At 37.6% G+C, this 27,648-nt stretch overlaps 1 protein-coding gene across 8 annotated transcripts in view; it reads right to left on the reverse strand.

The window, feature by feature from the left end:
• The window catches only part of VPS13B (vacuolar protein sorting 13 homolog B), an 859,202-nt gene that overhangs the window by 786,020 nt on the left and 45,534 nt on the right, over positions 1-27,648 (reverse strand). For all 8 annotated transcript variants that reach the window (XR_007728201.1, XM_050801187.1, XM_050801183.1 and 5 more), the window contains exon 4: positions 1,364-1,484. Coding sequence is in view for 7 of the 8 variants with exons in the window: in XM_050801187.1 (XP_050657144.1) it covers positions 1,364-1,484 (121 nt within the window). In the remaining variant the exon portion in view is untranslated. The remainder of the gene's footprint in view (positions 1-1,363; positions 1,485-27,648) is intronic.

Here is a 27,648-nt window from a genome sequence, read left to right on the forward strand (position 1 = left end):
GTAATCATAAATTTGGAGGGACAAAAGGATTGCCTGTTTAAAAAGAACACTTACAGTTTAATTCATAATTTAATTTAATTTCTCAGGATTTTTCGCAAGGAGTTATTAAGAAAAAGTTTTTAAAATTCTGGAACCATCACACAACTCTAAGCACAAATAGAAACATTTAGAAGTAAAACATCTTCCTCTGACACCTTTCCCAGCTTATAACAATTCATCCATCCAGAAGCCAGACGGGTAACAAAGACCTGTTAAATAGAGTTCTGAAGAACACAAAGCATCAGTACTCATGTCACTATAGACTAGTTAACAGTGTTCAATTCAAATGTAACTTAGGACATGTATTTGAGGGAAGGGGTCTATAAAATGATATACCTAATTCTAGCCTTTTACAAGTAAATGGTGCCAAAAGACTGCCAAAAAGTAATGAGAGTAGCAGAAAGCTTATAAGACTTCAGCACAGAAAACAACTATATATCAATGTCTAATACATCTCACAAAAATAGGAGTCACTAATAAATAAAATCAAAACAAAAGTGACTGATAAACAACTCCTAACTGTAAAAAGGCAGCAATGCATCTTGGCCACAGAGCTGACATGTGATGATCAGTTTTTTTCTTTAAATGTTTACGAAGAAACTGTTTCATGCAACCCACTACTGTCCCACCTAAATAAAAACTTCAGGAAATAAAAGAGATGATATATAAGGTCTGTTTCAGTTACAAAACTCTGTGATTCCATTAGTGAATTTTAGCGCTTCCAGAAACTCAGAATAATCTAGTGTCTCTTCTTTGTTATCAAGACACAAGGGGAACAAAGAGACTGTTAGTCTTTTGCTTAAACTGTAAGAAAGAAACTCAAAGAACAACTTACTGCAAAAGAGGATCAAAATTTGAATGAAAGCCATTTGTGAAGGCTCTGGACCCAATTTGTTCAGAAGTCACGCACAAGTACACATGCACATACAGCTTAAAAGTTTTATGATACTAAAAATATATATTCTACAAAGGACTAAAACAATGATCAATTTTTTTTTTTTGAGACAGAGTCTCACTCTGTCACCCAGGCTGGAATGCAGTGGCACGATCTCGGCTCACTACAACCCCCGCCTCCCGGGTTCAAGTGATTCTCCTGTCTCAGCCTCCGGAGTAGCTGAGATTACAGGTGCATGCCACCACGCCCGGCTAATTTTTGTATTTTTAGTAAAGACATGGTTTCACCATGTTGGCCAGGCTGGTCTTGAACTCCTGACCTCAAGTGATCCACCCACCTTGGCCTCCCAAAGCACTGGGATTACAGGCATGAGCCACCATGCCCGGCCAAAAATTGAAGTTTGATTTTATCGATCCCATTAGAAGTTACCTGGTGGTAAGTCAGGATCTGTAGGAGCAGCCTGCTGAATTCTCCGTGGTTTGATTGATGATTTTGTGTTCTCAGTAGTACTACGGTTGGTGGAATTAGAACCACAGCTTTCATGGTCATCCTATTTTTATTTTAAAGAAAGAAAAAGAAAACCATCAATCATATTCAACAATTAAGAAAAAAATTTTATATATGCAGTCTGTGGTAGCTACAGGAGAAAGATCCACATAATTTTATTTTTAGCTCTAAAAACTACATAACCAATTTTCATAATTTGCATTCTCAAACAGCATTTAAAAATATTAATAACTAGTAGTTTAAAACTATAAATTCTTCTTTCTTTAGCTGATGTCAAAACAAACTACTTGACAGTCTCCAAAGAATTCTTATTTATGGCTCTAGCAAAAGAAAAAATTACTTAATGAAAGCCTTTAAACAACATCCATCTCTATGTAAGTGCAAAATAAATAAAAAGGTTCTTAATTTTTCCCCTATTTGTTGTTTATATGTTAAAACACTATTTTCAATCCAAGCTATCTTGGTCATCTTTAATGATTAATCTTAATCACCCTTATAATCCTCTCCATCCTACTAAACAATGTATACTAAATTATCATTCATGTTAGGTATAAGTTTTAACTGGGTTTCAATATGAGTAGCAGAAACAAATAAATTATACATATTTTTGAAATTTATCCCTTTATTTATAATTGCAAATGAATACTTTTTTCTGTCCTGATTCAACATTTATGTAATGCTCTTACATGCCAATTGCTGGATTTACAAGGATAAATTAGATATATTTATCTTTGTATCCTGCCCTTAGGGACTTCAGAATCTATCAAACACATATATAACTAATTCTACAACAGCAATACTTTTGTTTGTTTTTAAGTAATAAGGAGCATAAAAAGAGTCATTATGTTTGGGAGAACTAGAAAGATCAGGCCATTCAAAATCAAATGTAGAAATGTTTTAGGTTTAGACTGGGGCTAATTGAGGTGTGGAGGGAGGGACCATAAGCAAAAGCAAAACAGTATCAACATATGTAGCACATATAAAGAATGATGATTAGTCAAATAAGGCCAGAGTGTACAGTATCTAAGATGGAAGAAGTTAAAGGCACAAATCTTTCAATAAAAATGGGGTAATGTTAACAACTATAGAGATATTCTCAATCCTCATTCTAGTAGGCCTGTTTCAGGATTTGGTAATTAGGAGGAGGCTGCCACTAACCTATTAGAAAGGAGATTTAGCAGTTCCCACAGAAAGAGAGAATTGGGAGCAGTAAATGAGTAGCTCAGAGTGAATGAGAAATTACAGTGGAGTCAATAAAAATAAACTGCACTTTCACGAAGATAGGCATTACAAAGAGAAAATAGGTGGAGTAGTAACATGAGGGAAAATCATCTGGCAACTAAAACTTCTTATTCCTTTTTTGAGGATAAAAGAATACATTTTTTCTTGAAGTAAAAATGCATATGTGGAGTGAGAGATCAAAGATACCAATTTTACAAAGGGTAGTTGAGAGTGCACTGCGCACCATGAATTCATTAATCAATAATAACACTATTTTATAGTGATGAATAATCATCACTAGTTTACCAAACTCACAGGGTATTAGAGGCAAATAAGAACGATAATAAGACCTCTTTAAGAAAATTTTTATTCACTATCGCACTAAGAGAAATATACAATAAACGGTGTTTTACAAAATTGCATGGCTTCAGATGGTAGTGATACATTAGAAAAAAATTTGTTTGAAACTTCATATAAACAAAATGACTTGCAACCATAAACAAGAGTGAAAATTTTCTCACAACCTTATGTTCATTTTAAGTTAATGAAAAACAAACACCACAGGTTTCATTCCACAAAATAACTTCACTATTCAATCTTCATAAAGATATCTTCTGTTATTTGGGGGATGTTACGGTCTTAAATACTAAAAGACTACTACCGTGAATAAAGCCTTACTGTAATTACTTTTAGTTCAACTTAAATCCTTAAAAATGTCCACAGTCATACACTTCTGTACAACATTAACATTGAAAGCACATTATTAATTTTTGAAACATATGGTTGTCTCAAAAGCCCAGAAGTAAAACATGTTCATTAAAGAGATGTGAAAAAGTTCCAAGTGAACTGCCAAAACTAGCATAATTATGAAAATATTTAACACTGAAACCATCTGAAATCACATACTGTATATAGATTATGGTGATGTCATAATAAACATTCCAGCCAAAATGCACTAAAACTACTGCAGTCCAATAAATCTGGCATATGTGAGATGACAAACATTTTAAAGCAAAAGAAAGAACAAGTTATTTTTACTCTATTTTTTAAAAATTATTAGCAGCAAAATGGGATTAAATGAAAAGGATGAGTTTTCAAATTTTTGTTAAAAAAAAAAAAGTGAATAAAGCTTCCCTGCAAACTACATGTATTTATTATTCAAAAGAGAAACAAACTAAATAACTTTATTTGCCTAAACAAAATTTATTTTAAAAACCTGAAATTTTTGTGTGCTCAAAAAATGAGCATTAATCATGGTACTCACAGGAATATATACTATAAACCAAACATTACCAAACACATAAACACTTCTTTCTTAATTATGGTTAGGAAACTTTGACAATGTATACACTATAATTAGAAATTAATCCTTTCAATGATTTGAACTTGTTTTCATTTCAATTACATTTTAGTTGTATCCAATAAAAGTGAGTTTCCATTCAAATCATGCCCCAATCAAATTAAATAAAAATAAAGCCAAATAAGAATAATTATAATATTTACTATTAAGACTGAAATTACTTCCATTAGTTTTGAATTCATCATCTGCTTTTAACCAGTAGGCATCACTGTGGACTATGTAGTTTTCATTCACTGAAAGCCTTTAATTACTAACAAAAGAAACTCTGTTCTCAAAAATACTAGCTAAAATATTTTCAGATAATTTTTAACACCAAACACATTACAGTTAATATCTTATTTAGGTTGCAACTTTTTCCAAAATGTCTGGTAAGTATATTTCATGGCCAAAGAATGTTTTCTCTTGGGGACCACATAGCTATTTCTGAAAATACTGCCATTTACTCCTCATGAAACAAGCAAGAATGTCATTTCCTTACAAAAGTTCCTAACAGAGGAAAAATGTGTGGCAAACACTGCATGTAAATAGACCATTACTTTCATACTGACAGATCATGAGTTCATGTTGCACACTTTTCTCCCTGTCCCTCATAGGGCTAGTCAACTAAAACTAGAAAACCATCAACTCCTAGATTCATAATAGTGTGAATAAAATTGAGAATAAAACTGAAAACAAGTAACTAAATCATTCAAGTCCTCGTCTAAAATTACAAGAGCAAGAAGTTAAGATGCAGGAAAGAGCTGAAGAAGGAGAAAATGAACAGTGAAACTAAGAGGTGATGTACTTTATGCTCAACCCTGTGGCACCAAACCTCGCAAGCAGAAAAGAACTAAGACTCACCTGTCAACTCTGATCACCAAAGGGGCTTAGAAATGAACTGCTACAAGGCTCTTAGGAACATTCACCTCTATCCTCTCCAGTAGCAAGTACAATGATAATTGCCAGATGCAATAAAGAATCTCTGAGAGTAACACTGCACACTTCAAAGTCAGAAAGCTAAATAAAGTCATTTACTCAGAGGTACACTTGGAGAGCACAAGAGAGAGCCAGGGAAAACACATTCACTAAGTTTCATGGTAAAAATAGAAATCTGACTCAACTCTACCTTAAGAGCAATATTTAAAACCTTAGCTTTAATCATAAAAAATATATATATATGTATATATATCAAGCATGCTTAAATAAAGAGGAATGTGTAACACCAATCTCTTCACACATCAACTTTAGTCCACAAGGGAGGCTGCTTCCATCTTCTCTCCTATCAAGAGTAGAAATAAGGGGTTATGATAGGCTGGAAAAAGGAAAAAGAAATGACCCTCCCTTGTATTATTTTCACTTGATCATCTCAAAGGAAGATATAACTAACCTGAATGACCAAAAGCTGAACATTCATTGGGCCCATTTTAATAATAAAGGAGATGACTGTACTCACTGTGAACACTTCTATGTGCTTTTCTAATCGCTTCTCTTCTAATCTCTGAGACCCATGCTACTCAGTAAAAGGACCAGAGCCATTTTCCCAGATGACTCAACCATTAGCCATCTCTCCTCTGCCTTCTTTTCACCCACATAGCCCCCGACCCATGATATTGCCCCAGCCACAGAATGATCAAACTATTGAACTATGCCACAACATCTATCAGAGAAATAGCAAACCATGTTAGGAAAAATTTGTTCTTTATATCTACCTATGACATTCCTTTCCTTCATATTGGTGGGTGTGTATCAGATTGCCACCTCCCTCTCCCACTTTTTTTAAACAACAGAATTGAAACTGTGAGATCCACTCGAAGATTTAGAAGGTGAAATAGGCAGAAATTCAGGGAGGAAAAAAAAAAGTAAATACAGAACTACCCTGGTCTAAACCACATTCTACCATCTAATTTTTACCAGAATTCGCTGGGGGGAATTGGGTTATTGAACAGATCAATTTAACTGCACTTTGTTTTCTTGTATACAACTTCCCTCAGCAACAGATGTCCGAGCAAAGTAAAGTATGTGTTAGGCACCTCAGGGAAAAAAAAAAAGTAGTAAAATAGAAGATATCTTTAAGTATTTTACCTATTTACTCAAATAACAAAACCTACGTATACATTAAAAAGTTAGTAATTTAAGAGTTAATCAGGCCAGGCATGGTGGCTCACGCCTATAATCCCAGCACTTTGGGAGGCAGGTGGATTGCCTGAGGTCAGGAGTTCGAAACCAGTGTGGTCAACATGGTGTAACCCTGTCTCTACTAAAACTTCAAAAAAATTAGCAGGGCGTGGTACTGTGCACCTGTAATTCCAGCTACTCAGGAGGCTGAGGCAGGGGAATCGCTTGAACCAGGGAGGTGGAGGTTACAGTGAGCCAAGATCGTGCCACTGCACTCCTGCCAGGGTGACAAAGAGAGACTCCATCTCAAAAAAAAAAAAAAAGTTTATCAGTGATTATATACATCACAAAGAAAAAAGAAATAGCAGTTCCCTTTACTGAGCACATATACATACCACGCAGCAAGTATTTCAAGGGTAAGAAAAGTAGGGCTTCTCTTAAGAAAAGTGGAGAGTAGGCATAAACTAAAAATAAAATTGTTAGCCCCCAAAACTATCTGAATGGGCTCAAGCCATGGGCATTCCAAACTTAACCTCGAAAACTACTTCAGGCTATGATGGGAGTGGGAGGTCAGACATGCCTCATCATATCCGCCTCTCTTTGAAATTCAGGCACAACTGACCTGTATTAACATTAAAACAGAAATCTTAAGGCTTTTTGTAGCAATAAGACACCAAATTCCACCCTGACTCCAGTATTGCATCACATGACACAGATCACAGGCCCTGAAAGAAATCAAAGTATAACCCTTATACATATTTTGAAATGGCCCTACAAAGCTGTCTCTTGTGGGGAAAAATCTATATTCTGTAAAGAATCCCTTTCCCTTTCCAGGCTTTTCTCTGATCCAGGAGAGAATTAACTAAGAGTCTGGCACCTTTTTAAACATGATTAAGAAATAATTACAATCTGTTCTTTCTGAAGCCTGCTACCTGGAAACTTCATCTGCATCATAAGAACTTTGTTCTCCATAATTCCTTATCTTAACTCAGGCATTCCCTTCTATGGATTCCAGGTCTTTAGATAAATTCTTTCAACCAATTGCAAATCTTTGATTCCACCTATTACTTGGAAGCCCCTTCCTCCTCACGTTGTCCTGCTTTTCCAGACCAAACCAATGTACATCCAATATATATTGATTGATGTCTTATGTCTCCGTAAAATGCACAAAACCAAGGTATAGCCTGACCACCTTGGGCACACGTCATCAGAACCTCCTGAGGTTTGTCCTTAACCTCGGCAAAATAAACTTCTAAATTGAGACTTGTCTCAGATACTTTTTGGTTTACAAACAGAAAGAAGGCAGGCAGAGATGGATGAAAAAGAGACAAACAGAAAAAACTTTGTAACACTTTCAACATGTCACATACTGCTAAAGACATCATGTTCATATCTCTCTTAATCCTCCTAATCGACTCTATGAATGCAAGAATATCCTCATTTTATAGATGAAGAAACTAAGGCATAAAGAGATTACATGCTTCAAAATCACACAGCTATTAAGTGCCTAATCCTAACCACTTTGCCCTACTGCCTCCCTATGAGAAAAAGGTAACTGAGAAGTACAATACTGTATTAACAACCCATCCTTTCCTAACCTATCCAACCTAACCTTTTCTTATCCTGAGAAAGGAAAATTCAGAGTGAAATTGAGTAGTCAGGAAAACATCACAAAGAACAAGAGATTTGAAAAGATTGTGCCCTGCAGGATTGAAAAAGGAAAGGTTGAACAAAGAAAGGTAACATGCCTTACTGAAATAATGGATGGCCCAATGTAGGTTAAATAGAGAGCAGTGAAATATCAAGCTGTAAAAAGAAACTAGGGCAAATGGCAGAGGGCGTATTCGTCCAAGAAGTTTAAACTTTATTCTGTATATTAAGCCAATGAAACTCATGAATGAGAGAATAATAAGATGAAGCATTTCATTTAGGAAGAAGACTCTTCTGAGTATTTAGCCAAGAGCAAAAGCAGAAATATCAGCAATAGATTATTATAAAAGTTTAGAAATTAAATAATGAGGGAAGTAGCACTGAGAAAAAAATTTTTATGTGAGCACCTCAAACTGAACAAGTCTAAAACAAAACTCATAACTCTGCAACTGATTCAGCCCCTTTTTCCCCTTCTCCCATTGTTTCCCCCAAAATCCTCTGTCCTTTATTCCCTAATTCAGTTAATGACACTATTATCTTCTCAGTCTCCTAGGAAAGAAGAATATAATCTAACTTTTATGCCTGCTCTAACACTGCAAATTGATGCTAATGAGGTTTGCAAATTTCAGGACAGAAAAACAGATGCTTGACCATGAGTCATATAGGATGACACTACTCTCTAAGCTCTACACTACCCAGGAAATTACCAACTGATTTTTTTTTAAGATCTGATATTTAAGGTAAAATGGTAAATTCAAATTTTTTTTTTTCTTTCCTGAGACAGGGTCTCACTCTGTCACTCAGTCTGAAGTACAGTGGCACAATCTCAGCTCACTGCAACCTCCACCTCCCGGGTTCAAGCAATTCTCCTGCCTCAACCTCTCGAGTAGCTGGGATTACAGGTGCGCGCAACCACGCCCAGCTAATTTTTGTATTTTTAGTAGAGACTGGGTTTTACCATATTGGCCGGGCTGGTCTCAAACTCCTGACCTTAAGTAATCTGCCTGCCTCGGCCTCCCAAAGTGCTGGGATTACAGACATGAGCCACCGTGCCTGGCCTAGTACATTCAAATTTTGATAGGTGGTATTTCTAGTAAACGCATGATATACAATTATATATGTGCACAGGAAAGCTGAATGTGTACTAGAAGAGACTGAAACGGAGATCAGTTATATAAAGACTTAGGACTCATTTAAAATACAAGTGATGTACAAGTGATATTTGAAGCAGGGCTTTGTAGCATGCTCCTGTAATCCCAGCTACTCAGGAGGCTGAGGGTGGGGAACTGCTTGAACCCAAGAGTTGGCAGCCAGCCTGGGCTACATAATCAGATCCCATCTCTTAAAAAAAAAAAAAAAGTTATATCTGAAGCTCTTAGATTTCCAATAAAAAGAAAAAAGGATTTATACTTCTGATAAAGGCTGACTAGATAAAAACATTGAGGATGGGGGAGGACAAGAAATACTAGCAATAACGTAAAAAAGAGAAAAATTTTAACCAGGCTCAAAGCATTAGTCCGATTGAGAAAGACACGTCACCATGCAACAGATGCAAAACCTGGCAGATAAGGAATAAAGAGAACTCAAAATGGTCACGTAAGACGGGAGACTGTTACCAAGCTCGACGCTTAAAACCAGTAATAGAGTGAAGCCCCAATTTTGAAGGAGGCAGAAAAAACTTACTGCCAACTGCTGATTAGAATTAACATACTGAAGAATGCATCAGAACCTCTCAACAGCAAAATTAAGCAGAAGAAAGAATTAGTGAGACTGAAAACAGGCTATTTGAAAATACACACAGGAGACAAAAGAAAAAAGAATAATAAAGATTGAAACACACCTACAAGATCTAGAAATAATACTCAATGACATAATAGTTTGAACAACAAATACAGAATGCAGAAGGAGAAAATTAAGAAATAAAATGTGAGAAAAGAAGGTAATGTAGACAGTCAGTGAAGAGGAAACCTATAGATAACATATGTCTTTGAAGGGGAGTATCAGAAAAACAAAAAAATTAACTTTTACTACTTATTTTATTTACTTCTGTACCATCTGAATTATTTTGCAACAAGCATTACTTTCACGGCAGCCATAAGAAGTCAAATAGTTAATCTCATGCAGTTGTAGTTTCATTAAGTATGAAATTAAGACTGTTCTAGAAAACTCAGGATATAATCCCCAAACTGTACTATAATAGAAGAAAGAATTAAAGTTTTCACAGAAAAATGTCATGCAACCATTCCAAAACACTTCAAAATATTTGACTGGATAGAAAATTTCTTAGTACCTTAAGATGTTAATAACCTACTAACAGGATATAACAAATCACGTATTTTAAGATAATCAAAGAACTAAAAAAAATTTCATGGGGCCAGGTGCTTTGGCTGACGCCTGTAATCCCAGCACTTTGGGAGGCTGAGGCAGGAGGACTACTTGAGCCCAGGACTTCAAGACAAGCCTAGGGAACACAATGAGACCCAGTCTCTACCAAAAAATTAAAAATTAAAAAATTAGCTGGGCATGGTGATGCATGCCTATACTCCTAGCTACTTGGGAAGCTGTGGCGGGGGGATCGCTTGAGCCCAGCAGTTTGAGGCTGCAGAGATCTGTGACTGTGCCACCACACCCCTGCCTGTATGGACAGAGCAAGACCTTGCCTAAATTTTTTTTTAAAAAACTTTTTTAATTTAAAAAAAAAATTTTTAATTTAAACAATTAGAAATTCATGGAAAAAGGAGCAAGAGAATTTTTTTCAAATGTATTTAGAATCTTTTTAGAAGTAAACTATATGCGCTCTAAAGTTTTCTGCCAATACTCTTCCAATTTCCTTCTCAAGTTCAACACACCGAATATAACAACCTCTCTTAGGCCATTCTGATTATAATCTCCAAGAACCATAACCCTGAATAGTAATGATAATTTACTCAGTAATAGTAGGTCATTCTGCCATTCTCAGATCAACCTACTGTGAATTCTAGACATGTGTAAATACCTGTGTATACACATGCATACATAACAAATTATTAGAAAATGTATATATATACACGCATACTCTAATAATTTATTAGATACCTACATACTCTAATAATTGACAAATGTCATTATTAACTTGTACTTGTGTCTCAAAATCACAAAATGACTCCTCTTCTTTTGAGACACGCTCTCATTCTGTCACCCAGGCTGGCAGTGGTGTGATCACAGCTCACGGCAGTATCAACCTTCCAGGCTTAATCCATCTGCCTGCCTCAGCCTTCAGAGTAGCTGGGACTAAAGGTGTGTGCCACCAAGCCCAGCTAATTTTTGTATTGTTTTGTAGACATGGGGTCTGACCATGTTGCCCCAGCTGGTCTCTAACTCCTGGGCTCAGGCAATCCACCCACCTCAGGCTCCCAATGTACAGGGATTACAGGAGTGAGCCACCATACTCAGTCTGACTCCATTTATTTAAGGGCTCAAATTATGTAGGTATTATGTTATCAAAATATCTGCTAATTTAACACTGAATAATACTTCATCTTTCTTGTGTGTTTCTACATAAAGCCAAAGTAAATATACACAATAACTATCTTGTCTACACTGAAAATGTCAACTCCTTGACATCAGTAACTGCAAGCTTTCTAAATTTTTTTTTTTTAATTTATTTATTATTATTATACTTTAAGTTGTAGGGTACATGTGCATAACGTGCAGGTTTGTTACATATGTATACTTGTGCCATGTTGGTGTGCTGCACCCATCAACTTGTCATTTACATCAGGTATAACTCCCAATGCAATCCCTCCCCCCTCCCCCCTCCCCATGACAGGCCCCTGTGTGTGATGTTCCCCTTCCTGAGTCCAAGTGATCTCATTGTTCAGTTCCCACCTATGAGTGAGAACATGCGGTGTTTGGTTTTCTGTTCCTGTGATAGATTGCTAAGAATGATGGTTTCCAGCTGCATCCATGTCCCTACAAAGGACACAAACTCATCCTTTTTGATGGCTGCATAGTATTCCATGGTGTATATGTGCCACATTTTCTTAATCCAATCTGTCACTGATGGACATTTGGGTTGATTCCAAGTCTTTGCTATTGTGAATAGTGCTGCAATAAACATACGAGTGCATGTGTCTTTATAGCAGCATAATTTATAATCCTTTGGGTATATACCCAGTAATGGGATGGCTGGGTCATATGGTACATCTAGTTCTAGATCCTTGAGGAATCGCCATACTGTTTTCCATAATGGTTGAACTAGTTTACAATCTCACCAACAGTGTAAAAGTGTTCCTATTTCTCCACATCCTCTCCAGCACCTGTTGTTTCCTGACTTTTTAATGATCGCCATTCTGACTGGTGTGAGATGGTATCTCATTGTGGTTTTGATTTGCATTTCTCTGATGGCCAGTGATGATGAGCATTTTTTCATGTGTCTGTTGGCTGTATGAATGTCTTCTTTTGAGAAATGTCTGTTCATATCCTTTGCCCACTTTTTGATGGGGTTGTTTGCTTTTTTTCTTGTAAATTTGTTTCAGTTCTTTGTAGGTTCTGGATATTACCCCTTTGTCAGATGAGTAGATTGCAAAAATTTTCTCCCATTCTGTAGGTTGCCTGTTCACTCTGATGGTAGTTTCTTTTGCTGTGCAGAAGCTCTTTAGTTTAATGAGATCCCATTTGTCAATTTTGGCTTTTGGTGTTTTAGACATGAAGTCTTTGCCCATGCCTATGTCCTGAATGGTACTACCTAGGTTTTCCTCTAGGATTTTTATGGTATTAGGTCTAACATTTAAGTCTCTAATCCATCTGGAATTAATTTTCGTATAAGGAGTAAGGAAAGGATCCAGTTTCAGCTTTCTACTTTTGGCTAGCCAATTTTCCCAGCACCATTTATTAAATAGGGAATCCTTTCCCCATTTCTTGTTTCTCTCAGGTTTGTCAAAGATCAGATGGCTGTAGATGTGTGGTATTATTTCTGAGGACTCTGTTCTGTTCCATTGGTCTAGATCTCTGTTTTGGTACCAGTACCATGCTGCTTTGGTTACTGTAGCCTTGTAGTATAGTTTGAAGTCAGGTAGCGTGATGCCTCCAGCTTTGTTCTTTTGACTTAGGATTGTCTTGGAGATGCGGGCTCTTTTTTGGTTCCATATGAACTTTAAAGCAGTTTTTTTCCAATTCTGTGAAGAAACTCATTGGTAGCTTGATGGGGATGGCATTGAATCTATAAATTACCTTGGGCAGTATGGCCATTTTCACGATATTGATTCTTCCTATCCATGAGCATGGTATGTTCTTCCATTTGTTTGTGTCCTCTTTGATTTCACTGAGCAGTGGTTTGTAGTTCTCCTTGAAGAGGTCCTTTACATCCCTTGTAAGTTGGATTCCTAGGTATTTGATTCTCTTTGAAGCAATTGTGAATGGAAGTTCATTCCTGATTTGGCTCTCTGTTTGTCTGTTACTGGTGTATAAGAATGCTTGTGATTTTTGCACATTAATTTTGTATCCTGAGACTTTGCTGAAGTTGCTTATCAGCTTAAGGAGATTTTGGGCTGAGACAATGGGGTTTTCTAAATATACAATCATGTCATCTGCAAACAGGGACAATTTGACTTCTTCTTTTCCTAACTGAATACCCTTGATTTCTTTCTCTTGCCTAATTGCCCTAGCCAGAACTTCCAACACTATGTTGAATAGGAGTGGTGAGAGAGGGCATCCCTGTCTTGTGCCAGTTTTCAAAGGGAATTTTTCCAGTTTTTGCCCATTCAGTATGATATTGGCTGTGGGTTTGTCATAAATAGCTCTTATTATTTTGAGGTACGTTCCATCAATACCGAATTTATTGAGCGTTTTTAGCATGAAGGGCTGTTGAATTTTGTCAAAAGCCTTTTCTGCATCAATTGAGATAATCATGTGGTTCTTGTCTTTGGTTCTGTTTATATGCTGGATTATGTTTATTGATTTGCGAATGTTGAACCAGCCTTGCATCCCAGGGATGAAGCCCACTTGATCATGGTGGATAAGCTTTTTGATGTGTTGCTGAATACGGTTTGCCAGTATTTTATTGAGGATTTTTGCATCGATGTTCATCAGGGATATTGGTCTAAAATTCTCTTTTTTTTTGTTGTGTCTCTGCCAGGCTTTGGTATCAGGATGATGTTGGCCTCATAAAATGAGTTAGGGAGGATTCCCTCTTTTTCTATTGATTGGAATAGTTTCAGAAGGAATGGTACCAACTCCTCCTTGTACCTCTGGTAGAATTCAGCTGTGAATCCATCTGGTCCTGGACTTTTTTTGGTTGGTAGGCTATTAATTATTGCCTCAATTTCAGAGCCTGCTATTGGTCTATTCAGGGATTCAACTTCTTCCTGGTTTAGTCTTGGAAGAGTGTAAGTGTCCAGGAAATTATCCATTTCTTCTAGATTTTCCAGTTTATTTGCGTAGAGGTGTTTATAGTATTCTCTGATGGTAGTTTGTATTTCTGTGGGGTCGGTGGTGATATCCCCTTTATCATTTTTAATTGCGTCGATTTGATTCTTCTCTCTTTTCTTCTTTATTAGTCTTGCTAGTGGTCTGTCAATTTTGTTGATCTTTTCAAAAAACCAACTCCTGGATTCATTGATTTTTTGGAGAGTTTTTTGTGTCTCTATCTCCTTCAGTTCTGCTCTGATCTTAGTTATTTCTAGCCTTCTGCTAGCTTTCGAATGTGTTTGCTCTTGCTTCTCTAGTTCTTTTAATTGCGATGTTAGAGTGTGAATTTTAGATCTTTCCTGCTTTCCCTTGTGGGCATTTAGTGCTATAAATTTCCCTCTACACACTGCTTTAAATGTGTCCCAGAGATTCTGGTATGTTGTATCTTTGTTCTCATTGGTTTCAAAGAACATCTTTATTTCTGCCTTCATTTCGTTATGTACCCAGTAGTCATTCAGGAGCAGTTTGTTCAGTTTCCATGTAGTTGAGCGGTTTTGATTGAGTTTCTTAGTCCTGAGTTCTAGTTTGATTGCACTGTGGTCTGAGAGACAGTTTGTTATAATTTCTGTTCTTGTACATTTGCTGAGGAGTGCTTTACTTCCAATTACGTGGTCGATTTTGGAGTAAGTACGATGTGGTGCTGAGAAGAATGTATATTCTGTTGATTTGGGGTGGAGAGTTCTATAGATGTCTATTAGGTCTGCTTGCTGCAGAGATGAGTTCAATTCCTGGATATCCTTGTTAACTTTCTGTCTCATTGATCTGTCTAATGTTGACAGTGGAGTGTTGAAGTCTCCCATTATTATTGTATGGGAGTCTAAGTCTCTTTGTAAGTCTCTAAGGACTTGCTTTATGAATCTGGGTGCTCCTGTATTGGGTGCATATATATTTAGGATAGTTAGCTCTTCCTGTTGAATTGATCCCTTTACCATTATGTAATGGCCTTCTTTGTCTCTTTTGATCTTTGATGGTTTAAAGTCTGTTTTATGAGAGACTAGTATTGCAACCCCCCGCTTTTTTTTGTTCTCCATTTGCTTAGTAAATCTTCCTCCATCCCTTTATTTTGAGCCTATGTATGTCTCTGCGTGTGAGATGGGTCTCCTGAATACAGCCGACTGATGGGTCTTGACTCTTTATCCAGTTTGCCAGTCTGTGTCTTTTAATTGGAGCATTTAGTCCATTTACATTTAAGGTTAAGATTGTTATGTGTGAACTTGATCCTGCCATTATGATATTAAGTGGTTATTTTGCTCGTTAGTTGATGCAGTTTCTTCCTAGCCTCAATGGTCTTTACATTTTGGCATGTTTTTGCAATGGCTGGTACCGGTTGTTCCTTTCCATGTTTAGTGCTTCCTTCAGGGTCTCTTGTAAGGCAGGCCTAGTGGTGACAAAATCTCTAAGCATTTGCTTATCTGTAAAGGATTTTATTTCTCCTTCACTTATGAAACTTAGTTTGGCTGGATATGAAATTCTGGGTTGAAAATTCTTTTCTTTAAGAATGTTGAATATTGGCCCCCACTCTCTTCTGGCTTGGAGAGTTTCTGCTGAGAGATCTGCTGTTAGTCTGATGGGCTTCCCTTTGTGGGTAACCCGACCTTTCTCTCTGGCTGCCCTTAAGATTTTTTCCTTCATTTCAACTTTGGTGAATCTGGCAATTATGTGTCTTGGAGTTGCTCTTCTCGAGGAGTATCTTTGTGGCGTTCTCTGTATTTCCTGGATTTGAATGTTGGCCTGCCCTACTAGGTTGGGGAAGTTCTCCTGGATGATATCCTGAAGAGTGTTTTCCAACTTGGTTCCATTTTCCCCCTCACTTTCAGGCACCCCAATCAGACGTAGATTTGGTCTTTTTACATAATCCCATACTTCTTGCAGGCTTTGTTCATTTCTTTTTCTTCTTTTTTCTTTTGGTTTCTCTTCTCGCTTCATTTCATTCATTTGATCCTCAATCGCAGATACTCTTTCTTCCAGTTGATCGAGTCGGTTACTGAAGCTTGTGCATTTGTCACGTATTTCTCGTGTCATGGTTTTCATCTCTTTCATTTCGTTTATGACCTTCTCTGCATTAATTACTCTAGCCATCAATTCTTCCACTTTTTTTTCAAGATTTTTAGTTTCTTTGCGCTGGGTACGTAATTCCTCCTTTAGCTCTGAGAAATTTGATGGACTGAGAGGACTGAAGCCTTCTTGTCTCATCTCGTCAAAGTCATTCTCCATCCAGCTTTGATCCGTTGCTGGCGATGAGCTGCGCTCCTTTGCCGGGGAAGATGCACTCTTATTTTTTGAATTTCCAGCTTTTCTGCCCTGCTTTTTCCCCATCTTTGTGGTTTTATCTGCCTCTGGTCTTTGATGATGGTGATGTACTGATGGGGTTTTGGTGTAGGTGTCCTTCCTGTTTGATAGTTTTCCTTCTAACAGTCAGGACCCTCAGCTGTAGGTCTGTTGGAGATTGCTTGAGGTCCACTCCAGACCCTGTTTGCCTGGGTATCAGCAGCAGAGGCTGCAGAAGATAGAATATTTCTGAACAGCCAGTGTACCTGTCTGATTCTTGCTTTGGAAGCTTCCTCTCAGGGGTGTACTCCACCCTGTGAGGTGTGGGGTGTCAGACTGCCCCTAGTGGGGGATGTCTCCCAGTTAGGCTACTCAGGGGTCAGGGACCCACTTGAGCAGGGAGTCTGTCCCTTCTCAGATCTCAACCTCCGTGTTGGGAGATCCACTGCTCTCTTCAAAGCTGTCAGACAGAGTCGTTTGCGTCTGCAGAGGTTTTGGCTGTGTTATTGCCCTGTCCCCAGAGGTGGAGTCTCCAGAGACAGGCAGGTTTCCTTGAGCTGCTGTGAGCTCCACCCAGTTTGAGCTTCCCAGCAGCTTTGTTTACCTACTTAAGCCTCAGCAATGGCGGGCGCCCCTCCCCCAGCCTGGCTGCTGCCTTGCCGGTAGATCACAGACTGCTGTGCTAGCAATGAGGGAGGCTCCGTGGGTGTGGGACCCTCCCGGCCAGGTGTGGGATATGATCTCCTGGTGTGCCTGTTTGCTTAAAGCGCAGTATTGGGGTGGGAGTTACCCGATTTTCCAGGTGTTGTGTGTCTCAGTTCCCCTGGCTAGGAAAAGGGATTCCCTTCCCCCTTGCGCTTCCCAGGTGAGGCAATGCCTTGCCCTGCTTCAGCTCTCGCTGGTCGGGCTGCAGCAGCTGACCAGCACCGATCGTCCGGCACTCCCCAGTGAGATGAACCCAGTACCTCAGTTGAAAATGCAGAAATCACCGGTCTTCTGTGTCGCTCGCGCTGGGAGTTGGAGACTGGAGCTGTTCCTATTCAGCCATCTTGCTCCGCCCCCCACAAGCTTTCTAAATTTTAGCAATTACCAACATGCAAATTCCTATAACAATCTAGAAAAATATATATATATAATTTTTAAATTATTTTATGCTTTTAATTTTAATCAAATTAAATGTCACTTTTAAATGATCATATACTTTAAAATAAGAGTAGGCAAACTTTCTATAAAGGGCCAGACAATAAATATTTTAGGCTTGCAAGCCATTTAGGCTTTATCAAAATAATATGGTTTGGCTCTGTGTACCAATCCAAATCTCATCTAGAATTGTAGTTCCCACGCATCAAATGAGGGACCTGGTGGGAGGTGACTGGATCATGAGGGTGGTTTCCCCCAAGCTGTTCTAATGATAGTGAGTGAGTTCTCATGAGATCTGATGGTTTTTAAAGTGTGGCATTCCCCCCACCCCTGCTGCCACATAAGATGTGCCCTGCTTTCCCTTTGCCTTCTGCCATAATTGTAAGTTTTCTGAGGCCTCCCCAGCAATGCAGAACTGTGAGTCAAAGGTTTTCTTTATAAATTACCCAGTCTCAGGTAGTTCTCTATAGCAATGTGAAAACGGACTAATACATGCAACTTCTCAATTCTGCCACTGAAGCATGAAAGCAACCAAACACAGTATTTATACAAGTAAGAGTGGCTGTGTTCCAAAAAAATGTTATTTACAAAAACTGGCAGTGAGCCCATGGGGCATACTTTGATTACCCCTACACTAAATAATCTGTCTTTATAAAACATTTACAGAATAAACTATAAAACCTATAAATGCTTTGTAACCTAATGATTTCATTATAAAAGGCAAAAAGTTCAGACCACAAATATGTCTGAATTATAAGAAAATCTATAAAACAGCTAGGGAAGAAAAAAGTACAAAATTTATGCTTGGCAAAAGTACAGCAAAGAAGACAAGGTATTTCTTCTGTTATTCCTTAACAGTTCTAATGAAAGACTAAAGGGTTAATAAAAGAAAGAAAAGGAAAGGAAGTATCTGTAAGAAAATGGGCTGAAGAAGATTCCAGAGGCTCAAGGGAGAAGAAAAATAGAAATATTTCTGAAAATAAATAATATATGTAAGAGCTACATAATATAAAACAGCATTTTTCCAAACATATGCAAAAGTAAAAGTCAAAATCTAGCCAACATGATAAAGATCTAAAAGTGTCATGGGAAAACAATGGGAGCATGGGAGGAAAAAAACGGGAAATATCTTCTAATCATATATAATTCCAAAACAACAAACTCCAGGAGTATTCAATGTATAAGAAGAAAAGAATGCATTTCAGATAAATTTGCAGTAAAGCACAAAAGAATTTTCTCAGCAGTACTTTTGATGCCAATTGAGATTTTAAAGATTTTAAGAATTGAAGTAAAGGATATGAGGGTTAAATTATACATGACAATACTAGCAAAAATAATACAGATTGTTGTTGTTCTTCTTGTTGTGTCCAAGGCATTCCAAAATTTATGGATTTATTATACCTTAAGTTCTAGGGTACATGTGCACAATGTGCAAGTTTGTTATATAGGTATCACGTGGCATGTTGGTTTGCTGCACCCATTAACTCATCATTTAGATTAGGTATTTCTCCTAATGCTATCCCTCCCCCTGCCCCCCAAACCACGACAGGAAATGGGGTATGATGTTTCCCACCCTGTGTCCAAGTGTTCTCATTGTTCAATTCCCACCTATGCATGAGAACATGCGGTGTTTGGTTTTCTATCCTTGTGACAATTTGCTCAGAATGATGGTTTCCAGTTGCATCCATGTCCCTGCAAAGGACATGAACTCATCCCTTCTTATGGCTGCATAGTATTCCATGGTGTATATGTGCCACATTTCTTAATCCAGTCTATCATTGATGGACACTTGGGTTGGTTCCAAGTCTTTGCTATTGTGAATAGTGCCGCAATAAACACACGTGTGCTTGTGTCTTTATAGTAGCATGATTTATATTCTTTTGGGTATATACTCAGTAATGGGATAGATGGGTCAAATGGTATTTCTAGCTCTAGATCATTGAGAAATCGCCACGTTGTCTTCCACAATGGCTGAACTAGTTTACACTCCCACCAGTAGTGTAAAAGTGTTCCTATTTCTCCACATCCTCTCCAGCATCTGTTGTTTCCTGACTTTTTAATGATCACCATTCTAACTGGTGTGAGATGGTATTTCATTGTGGTCTTGATTTGCATTTCTCTGATGACCAGTGATGATGAGGATTTTTTAACTGTCTGTCCTTTGCCCACTTTTTGATGGGGTTAAGTTCTTTGCAGATTCTGGATACTAGGCCTTTGTCAGATGGGTAGATTGCAAAAATTTTCTCCCATTCTGTAGGCTGCCTGTCCACTCTGGTGGTAGTTTCTTTTGCTGTGCAGAAGCTCTTTAGTTTAATTAGATCCCATTTGTCAATTTTGGCCTTTGTTGCCATTACTTTTGGTATTTTAGTCATGAAGTCCGTGCCCTTGCTTATGTCCTGAATGGTATTGTCTAGGTTTTCTTCTAGGGTTTTTGTGGTTTTAGGTCTAATATTTAAGTCTTTAATCCATCTTGAATTTATTTTTGTACAAGGTGTAAGGAAGGGATCCAGTTTCAGTTTTCTACATATGGCTAGCCAGTTTTCCCAGCACCATTTATTAAATAGGGAATTCTTTTCCCCATTCCTTGTGTCAGGTTTGTCAAAGATCAGATGGTTGTAGACGTGTGGTGTTATTTCTGAGGCCTCTATTCTGTTCCATTGGTCTATATATATCTGTTTTGGTACCAGTATGATGCTGTTTCGGTTACTAAAGCCTTGTAGGATAGTTGGAAGTCAGGTAGCGTGATGCCTCCAGCTTTGTTCTTTTTGCTTAGGATTGTCTTAGCAATGCGGGCTCTTTTTTGGTTCCATACGAAGTTTAAAGTAGTTTTTTCCAATTCTGTGAAGAAAGTCATTGGTAGCTTGATGGGGATGGCATTGAATCTATAAATTACCTTGGGCAGTATGGCCATTTTCACGATACTGATTCTTCCTATCCATGAGCATGGAATGTTCCTCCATTTGTTTGTGTCCTCTTTTCTTTCATTGAGCAGTGGTTTGTAGTTCTCCTTGAAGAGGTCCTTCACATCCCTTGTAAGTTGGATTCCTATTTACTCTCTTTGTAGCAATTGCAAATGGGAGTTTACTCATGATTTGGCTGTCTGTCTGTTACTGGTGTATAGGAATGCTTGTGATTTTTGCACATTGATTTTGTATCCTGAGACTTTGCTGAAGTTGCTTCTCAGCTTAAGGAGATTTTGGGCTGAGACGACGGAGTTTTCTAAACATACAACCATATCATCTGCAAACAGAGACAATCTGATTTCCTCTTTTGCTAATTGAATACATTGTATTTCTTTCTCTTGCCTGACTGCCCTGGCCAGAACTTCCAACACTGTTGAATATGAGTGGTGAGAGAGGGCATCCCTGTCTTGTTCCAGTTTTCAAAGGGAATGCTTCCAGTTTTTGCCCATTCACTATGATATTGGCTGTGGGTCTGTCATAAATAGGTCGTATTATTTTGAGATACGTTCCATCAATACCTAGTTTACTGAGAGTTTTTAGCATGAAGGGCTGTTGAATATTGTGGAAGGCCTTTTCTGCATCTACTGAGATAATCATGTAGTTTTTGTAGTTGGTTCTGTTTATGTGATGGATTATGTTTACTGATTTGCGTACGTTGAACCAGTCTTGCATCCCAGGGATGAAGCTGACTTGATCGTGGTGGATAAGCTTTTTGATGTGCTGCTGGATTTGGTTTGCCAGTATTTTATTGAGGATTTTCACATCGATGTTCATTCAGGGATATCAGCCTGAAATTCTCTTTGTTGTATTTCTGCCAGGCTTTGGTATCAGGATGATGCTGGCCTCATAAAATGAGTTAGGGAGGATTTCCTCTTTTTCTATTGATTGGAATAGTTTTAGAAGCAATGGCATCAGCTCCTCTTTGTATGCCTGACAGAATTCGGCTGTGCATCCATCTGGTCCTGGACTTTTTTTGCTGGCAGTCTATTAATTATTGCCTCAATTTCAGAGCCTGTTATTGGTCTATTCAGAGATTCAACTTCTTCCTGGTTTTTTGGTCTTGGGAGGGTGTATGTGTCCAGGAATTTATCCATTTCTTCTAGATTTTCTAGGTTATTTGCATAGAGGTGTTTATAGTATTCTCTGAAGGTAGTTTGTATTTCTGTGGGATTGGTGGTGATATCCCCTTTATCATTTTTTTTTATTGCGTCTATTTGATTCTTCTCTCTTGTCTTCTTTATTAGTCTTGCTAGTGGTCTATCAATTTTGTTGATCTTTCAAAAAACCAGCTCCTGGATTTATTGATTTTTTTGAAGGGTTTTTTGTGTCTCTATCTCCTTCCGTTCTGCTCTGATCTTAGTTATTTCTTGCCTTCTGCTAGCTTTTGAATGTGTTTGCTCTTGCTTCTCTAGTTCTGCCTCACAGGTCGATATCAGACTGCTGCACTAGCAGTGAGCAAGGCTCTGTGGGCGTAGGACCTGCCAAGCCAGGCGCAGGATATAATCTCCTGGTGTGCCGTTTGCTAAGACTGTTGGAAAAGCACAGTATTTGGGCAGGATTGTCCGGATTTTCCAGGTACAGTCTGTCACAGCTTCCCTTGGCTAGGAAAGGGAAATCCCCCAACCCCTTGTGCTTCCCGCATGAGGCAACGCCCCGCCCTGCTTTGGCTTGCCCTCCTTGGGCTGCACCCACTGTCCCACCAGTCCCAATCAGATGAACCAGGTACCTCAGTTGAAAATGCAGAAATACCCATCTTCTGCGTCAATCACGCTGGGAGCTGCAGACTGGAGCTGTTCCTATTCGGCCATCTTGGAAGAGTCAATTTATGGATTCTTAAGTATTCAAATTACAATAATTCATTTCACTATTGCTATAAAAGAGACTCTGGCTCCTAAAAAACACGTCCTGCTTTAAAAATAAGTAAATAAAGGAAAAAAGGCCATAATGTTTACTATGTTCATTTTTAAAATAATTAAGAAATACTTTGTTTTGTAGTTGCAATCCTCTAACATCTATTCTATACTTGAGTGTCCATCTATACCCAGAGATACTTTCAGTAATGGTTAAGAAAATATCTGAATACCTTAAACTATTATAAGAGAATAATGTAGTCTTATGTATTAAGGAATTAAAAATTAAACATATAGGCTAGGCATGGTCACTTACACCTATAATCCCTGCACTTAGGGAGGCCGAGGCGAGTGGATCATCTGAGGTCGAAAGTTCGAGACCAGCCTGACCAAACATGGAGAAATCCCGTCTCTACTAAAAATGCAAAATTAGCCAGGTGTGGTGGCGCATGCCTGTAATCCCAGCTACTCAGGAAGCTGAGACAGAAGAATCACTTGAACCTAGGAGGCGGAGGTTGCAGTGAGCCAAGATGACCCCCATGCACTCCAGCCTGGGCAACAAGAGTGAAACTCTATCTCAAAAAAAGAAGAAAAAATTAAACACATAATAAAGTTATTTTTCAGGGCCCACACTCTTCAACAGTGGAAAGGTTGTCTTATGTGAATAAAAGAAAAGAATAATGATAATTTATTGTATTTTGTAAAGGCATATCTTATCTCTTATTGGTTTTGACGCACATGAAAATTCTCTGTATGAACTACTACATAGAACCCTAAATAAGAACAGTTTTCCCTTCTGTAGCATTGGCATTTGTATTATAAATATTAGACTAATCTTATTTACAGGAAATGGCATGTCCTATCTTCCCTATAAAACAAATAGGGAATCAGAAGCAAGTAATGGTTTTACTAAATAAGATATTGAAGTTGAGAATCGATCTAACTTGGGGGGAATATTTGGATTTAGACAAGTTGAAGCAAACAAAAACATATCCCAGGAGAGGTGAACAGTATACTGTTGGAGACATGAGCTTAGACTTAAGGAAGCATTTAACAACTAAGGTGGACCATCACAGGCACCTTTGTGTACACAGAAGCACAAAGTAACAACGAACACCAAACAAGATTCACTCCTTAAAATCTAGTGTGGGTAAACACAACAAACACTCTTGTTTAAATTTCTTAAAAATTACTCAAAGCAATAATAATAATTATTATTGACCATTGTGAGTGTGTAACATACAGAAGTGTTATGACAACATTAGCACAAATCATGACAGGAGATAAAGAGAAGCATACTGTCATAAGCATTCTAGGTAACGGATAATACTTATGTTACTTATAAAGTGGTATTATATAATATTATTTTGAAGTAGACATTGATAAGTTAAACATGCATACTGTCAACCCTAGAGCAATCACTAAAAAATAAAGTATGGCTAATTAATAATGAAGAGAAAATAGAATGCTAGAATGCTAAAATATACTCAATCACAAAGAAGGCAGGAAGAGAAAAGAAGGAAAAAAATCAGATGGGACCAGTAAAAAAGGAAGACATCAAACTTAAACCTAACCATATTTAAAAGTAAATAAAAGTAAACACTCCAATGAACAGTCAGGAATTGTCAGACTAGTAAGACCCGACTATAATCTGTCCATAGAAAACCCAGGTCAGATAGAAAGACTAAAGTCTCAGCACAGTTTCTAAATACTAGACATCTCAAGTTTCAAAAAATAGTAACGGCAAAATGAACAAGTTAAAAAAAAAAAAAGAAAGAAAGAAAGAAAATTAGCAGCATCTAATCACCAAAACAAAAATCAGAGAACTGTTTCATTTTATGGATTCAAAGGGAACCTAGAGTATGTGAACCAAATAGAAATCAAAAACATGCCAAAAAATGGAAGCTGCAATCTGTGTTCCTTATGTCTTTAACGCCAGATAACACATTGAGATGGCATAAAACTAAAGGGAAAAAAAAAAACTTGCAACCACCATCAACTTCAAAGTTTCAAACTAAGGCTCTTTCAGTTTGCAGCATTTAGACATAAATTATAGTGTCAAAAACATTGAACACTATAATTAAGGTTATATTGGCACTTCTGTTACAATCCCATATTTTCACTCAGTCATAACATTCTTAGAAAGTCCCTCATGAAACTAAAGCCTTCTTTTCTTGTCTTGATCCAAATGTTTCTTCTTACTTAAAATAGTTGACAGAATAAAAATGAAATATACCTTTTTCAGCTCAAAAAGAAAAAAAAAACTTCCCAATAGTAAAATAAATACAGAATTCCAAAAACTTTCCCTTATGGCAAACAAGAAGTAAAACATCTTCAATAAGTTTAAAAAAAAAAAAAAAAAAAAAAAAAAAAAAAAAAAAAAAAACAGTATTATTGAACCAAAAATCCACTTTATTTATGCCAAGTTTTTTGTCTGTTTGTTTTTTGAAACGAAGTCTCGCTCTATCACCCAAACTGGAGTGCTGTGGCGTGATCTCGGCTCACTGCAACCTTCGCCTCCTGGGTTCAAGTGATTCCCCCACCTCAGCTTCCAGAGTGGCTGGGATTACAGATCCCTACCACCACACCCAACTAATTTTTGTGTTTTTAGTAGAGGCGGGGTTTCGCCATGTTGACCAGGCTGGTCTCGAACTCCTGACCTCAAGTGATCTGCCAGCCTCGGCCTCCCAAAGTGCTGGACTTACAGGGGTGAGCCACCACGCCCAGCCCAATTTATGTATTTTTAAAGAATCAGACATTTATAACACATTATATCTCCCAAATAGCCAGCTAAAAAGAATCCTCTATTACTTCTGGGATCTAGACACAAGCTGAAGTTCAAGAAACCATGATTTCTTGTGTTCCCAAACTCTCAGGGAACACAGTACAATTTGAAAAAAATTTACCTACACTTTCATCCATCTACAAGTTATCAGCGTGTGGTTTGTAGTTTTTTTTACTTCGTTTTCAATAATTTGTCAAATGACCCCAATTATTTCACCTCAAAAAGAAGCTAAGCCTTGGCCAGCACAGTGGCTCACGCCTATAATCCCAGCACTTTGGGAGGCCGAGGTGGGCGGATCACCTGAGGTCAGGAGTTTGAGACCATCCTGGCCAACATACTGAAACCCCGTCTCTACAAAAAAAAAATACAAAAATTAGCCAGGCATAGTGGCGCACGCCTGTAATCTCGGCTACTTGGGAGGCTGAGGCAGAAGAATTGCTTGAACCTGGGAGGTGAAGGTTGCGGTGAGCCAAGATCGCATCACTGCACTCCAGCCTGGGTGACAGAGCAAGACCCTGTCTCAAAAAAAAAAAACAGAAGCTAAACCTAAAACAAAAGTTTAGTATCCAATGATTCTAAGATTATAAACAATACTTCATGCTAAAATAAAAATCATAAACCACAGTCAGTCTTCTGCATCCACGGGCTTCACATCCGTGGTACAGAGGGCAGACTGTATCAATTGATACAGTCTTCTTAAAACCCCAAAAAGAGGCCGGGTATGGTGGCTCATGCCTGTAATCCCAGCAGTTTGGGAGGCCAAGGTGGGAAAATAGCTCAGGAGTTTGAGACCAGCCTGGTCAACATGGCAAAACCCCGTTTCTACCAAAAATACAAAAATTAGGGCAAAACCCCATCACTACAAGAAATACAAAAATCAGCCGGGTATTTGAGGCTTCCGCCTATAGTACCAGCTACTTGGGACACTAAGGTTGGAGAATCACTTGAGCCCGGGAAGCAGAAGTTGCAATGAGCCAAGATCAAGTCGCTACACTCCTGGCTGGGCAACAGAGTGAGACCTTCTCTCAAAAAAACACAAACTCCAAAAGAAGAGAAAGTTTTTGTCTGTATCATTAACTACCATATCCACAGCATTCAGTACAGTGTTATAAAACTCAGTAAGCATGTGTTGAATACATAACTTTTCAATTTTTCCTTCAAAGAAAGGAAATAAGTACTAAAATGGTAATTTTCTATGTGGTTCACACACAATGTATTACGCCTACTTTCTGTATTATCCTTCAGTGAGATCTAATTACCAGTAATGTTAGCATATGATGAGCTAGACAGACAAGTCTGAAAAGACCAATCATCCTAAAGTAAAATTCCATAACTCATCCCAGAACTTCCTCCGTATATCCTCCTTCACAACCTATCACCACCTCTCCAATGCCACAGACAATGACTTAGTTCCATCTGGGCTCCATAACTTTTCTTCTAAAATATTGCAAAAGGAATCTAACTAATTCTCTGAAATTATCTCCTCCAATCCCTTCCCCTCCACTGTGAAAAAAGTCAACTTCTGAAATTATAAATTCAGTCAAGTTGCTTACCAGTTTAAACTAATTCAATTTCAATTGCTATGTATTAGTATGTATGAGACCAGCAGTCCTGATAAATTTTAATCTCAGGACCTCTTAATCTCTTAAAAATTACTGAGAATCACATATTTACCATAGTAGAAATACAAAAGAAAAAAATTCTAATATATATGTTTATATAGTTTATAACTTACTTTTAAATAAATTCATTATTTGTTAATTATAATTATATTATGGATAATTTAAAATAAATTACAGATTTTAGGGTTTTCATATTTTATGAAAAATCACTATATTTTCTAAAACAAAAATAAAAATTTGAAAAAAGTGGGCATTATATTTTTTAAAGTCTGACTTAATAGAAGACAGCTACATTCTCATACTTGCTTCTGCCTTCAGTCTGTTCCAGTGTCACACATAACCTCCGGAAAATTCCACACTACATTCATGAGAAAATGAGGATGAAAAAAGTAAATCATGAATCATGTCTTAGTATTAGAAAAATAATGTTAATTTTGTGTATAAAAAGAAAAAACTTGGGAACACCTGAAGGTCTTCAGATCACACTTCGAAAACAACTAGATTACAAAAAATTTCAGTCTCTTTCCTATGAGTTGCACATAAGTTTATGATCTGAGAAAATCACTGAACTAGAAAAAAAGTTTTGAGGAAATGATCCACATTTAAGAATATCGTGTCTAGAGGCAGTGTGAAAAATGATTTGAAGTACCAATGAAAGCTAAAAGATATATTTAAGAGATAGGAAAGCAGCAGAAAACAGACTGATGAATAATTGATATAAGGGATGTGTAAAGTTAAGGATGACCTCAGAGTTTCTGGTTTGGATTGAAAGCACACAGTGGAATTGTTCACTGAAATAGAAAACAC

Source organism: Macaca thibetana, chromosome 8, assembly GCF_024542745.1.
Source record: "Macaca thibetana thibetana isolate TM-01 chromosome 8, ASM2454274v1, whole genome shotgun sequence".
NCBI classification, from domain to species: Eukaryota; Metazoa; Chordata; class Mammalia; order Primates; family Cercopithecidae; genus Macaca; species Macaca thibetana.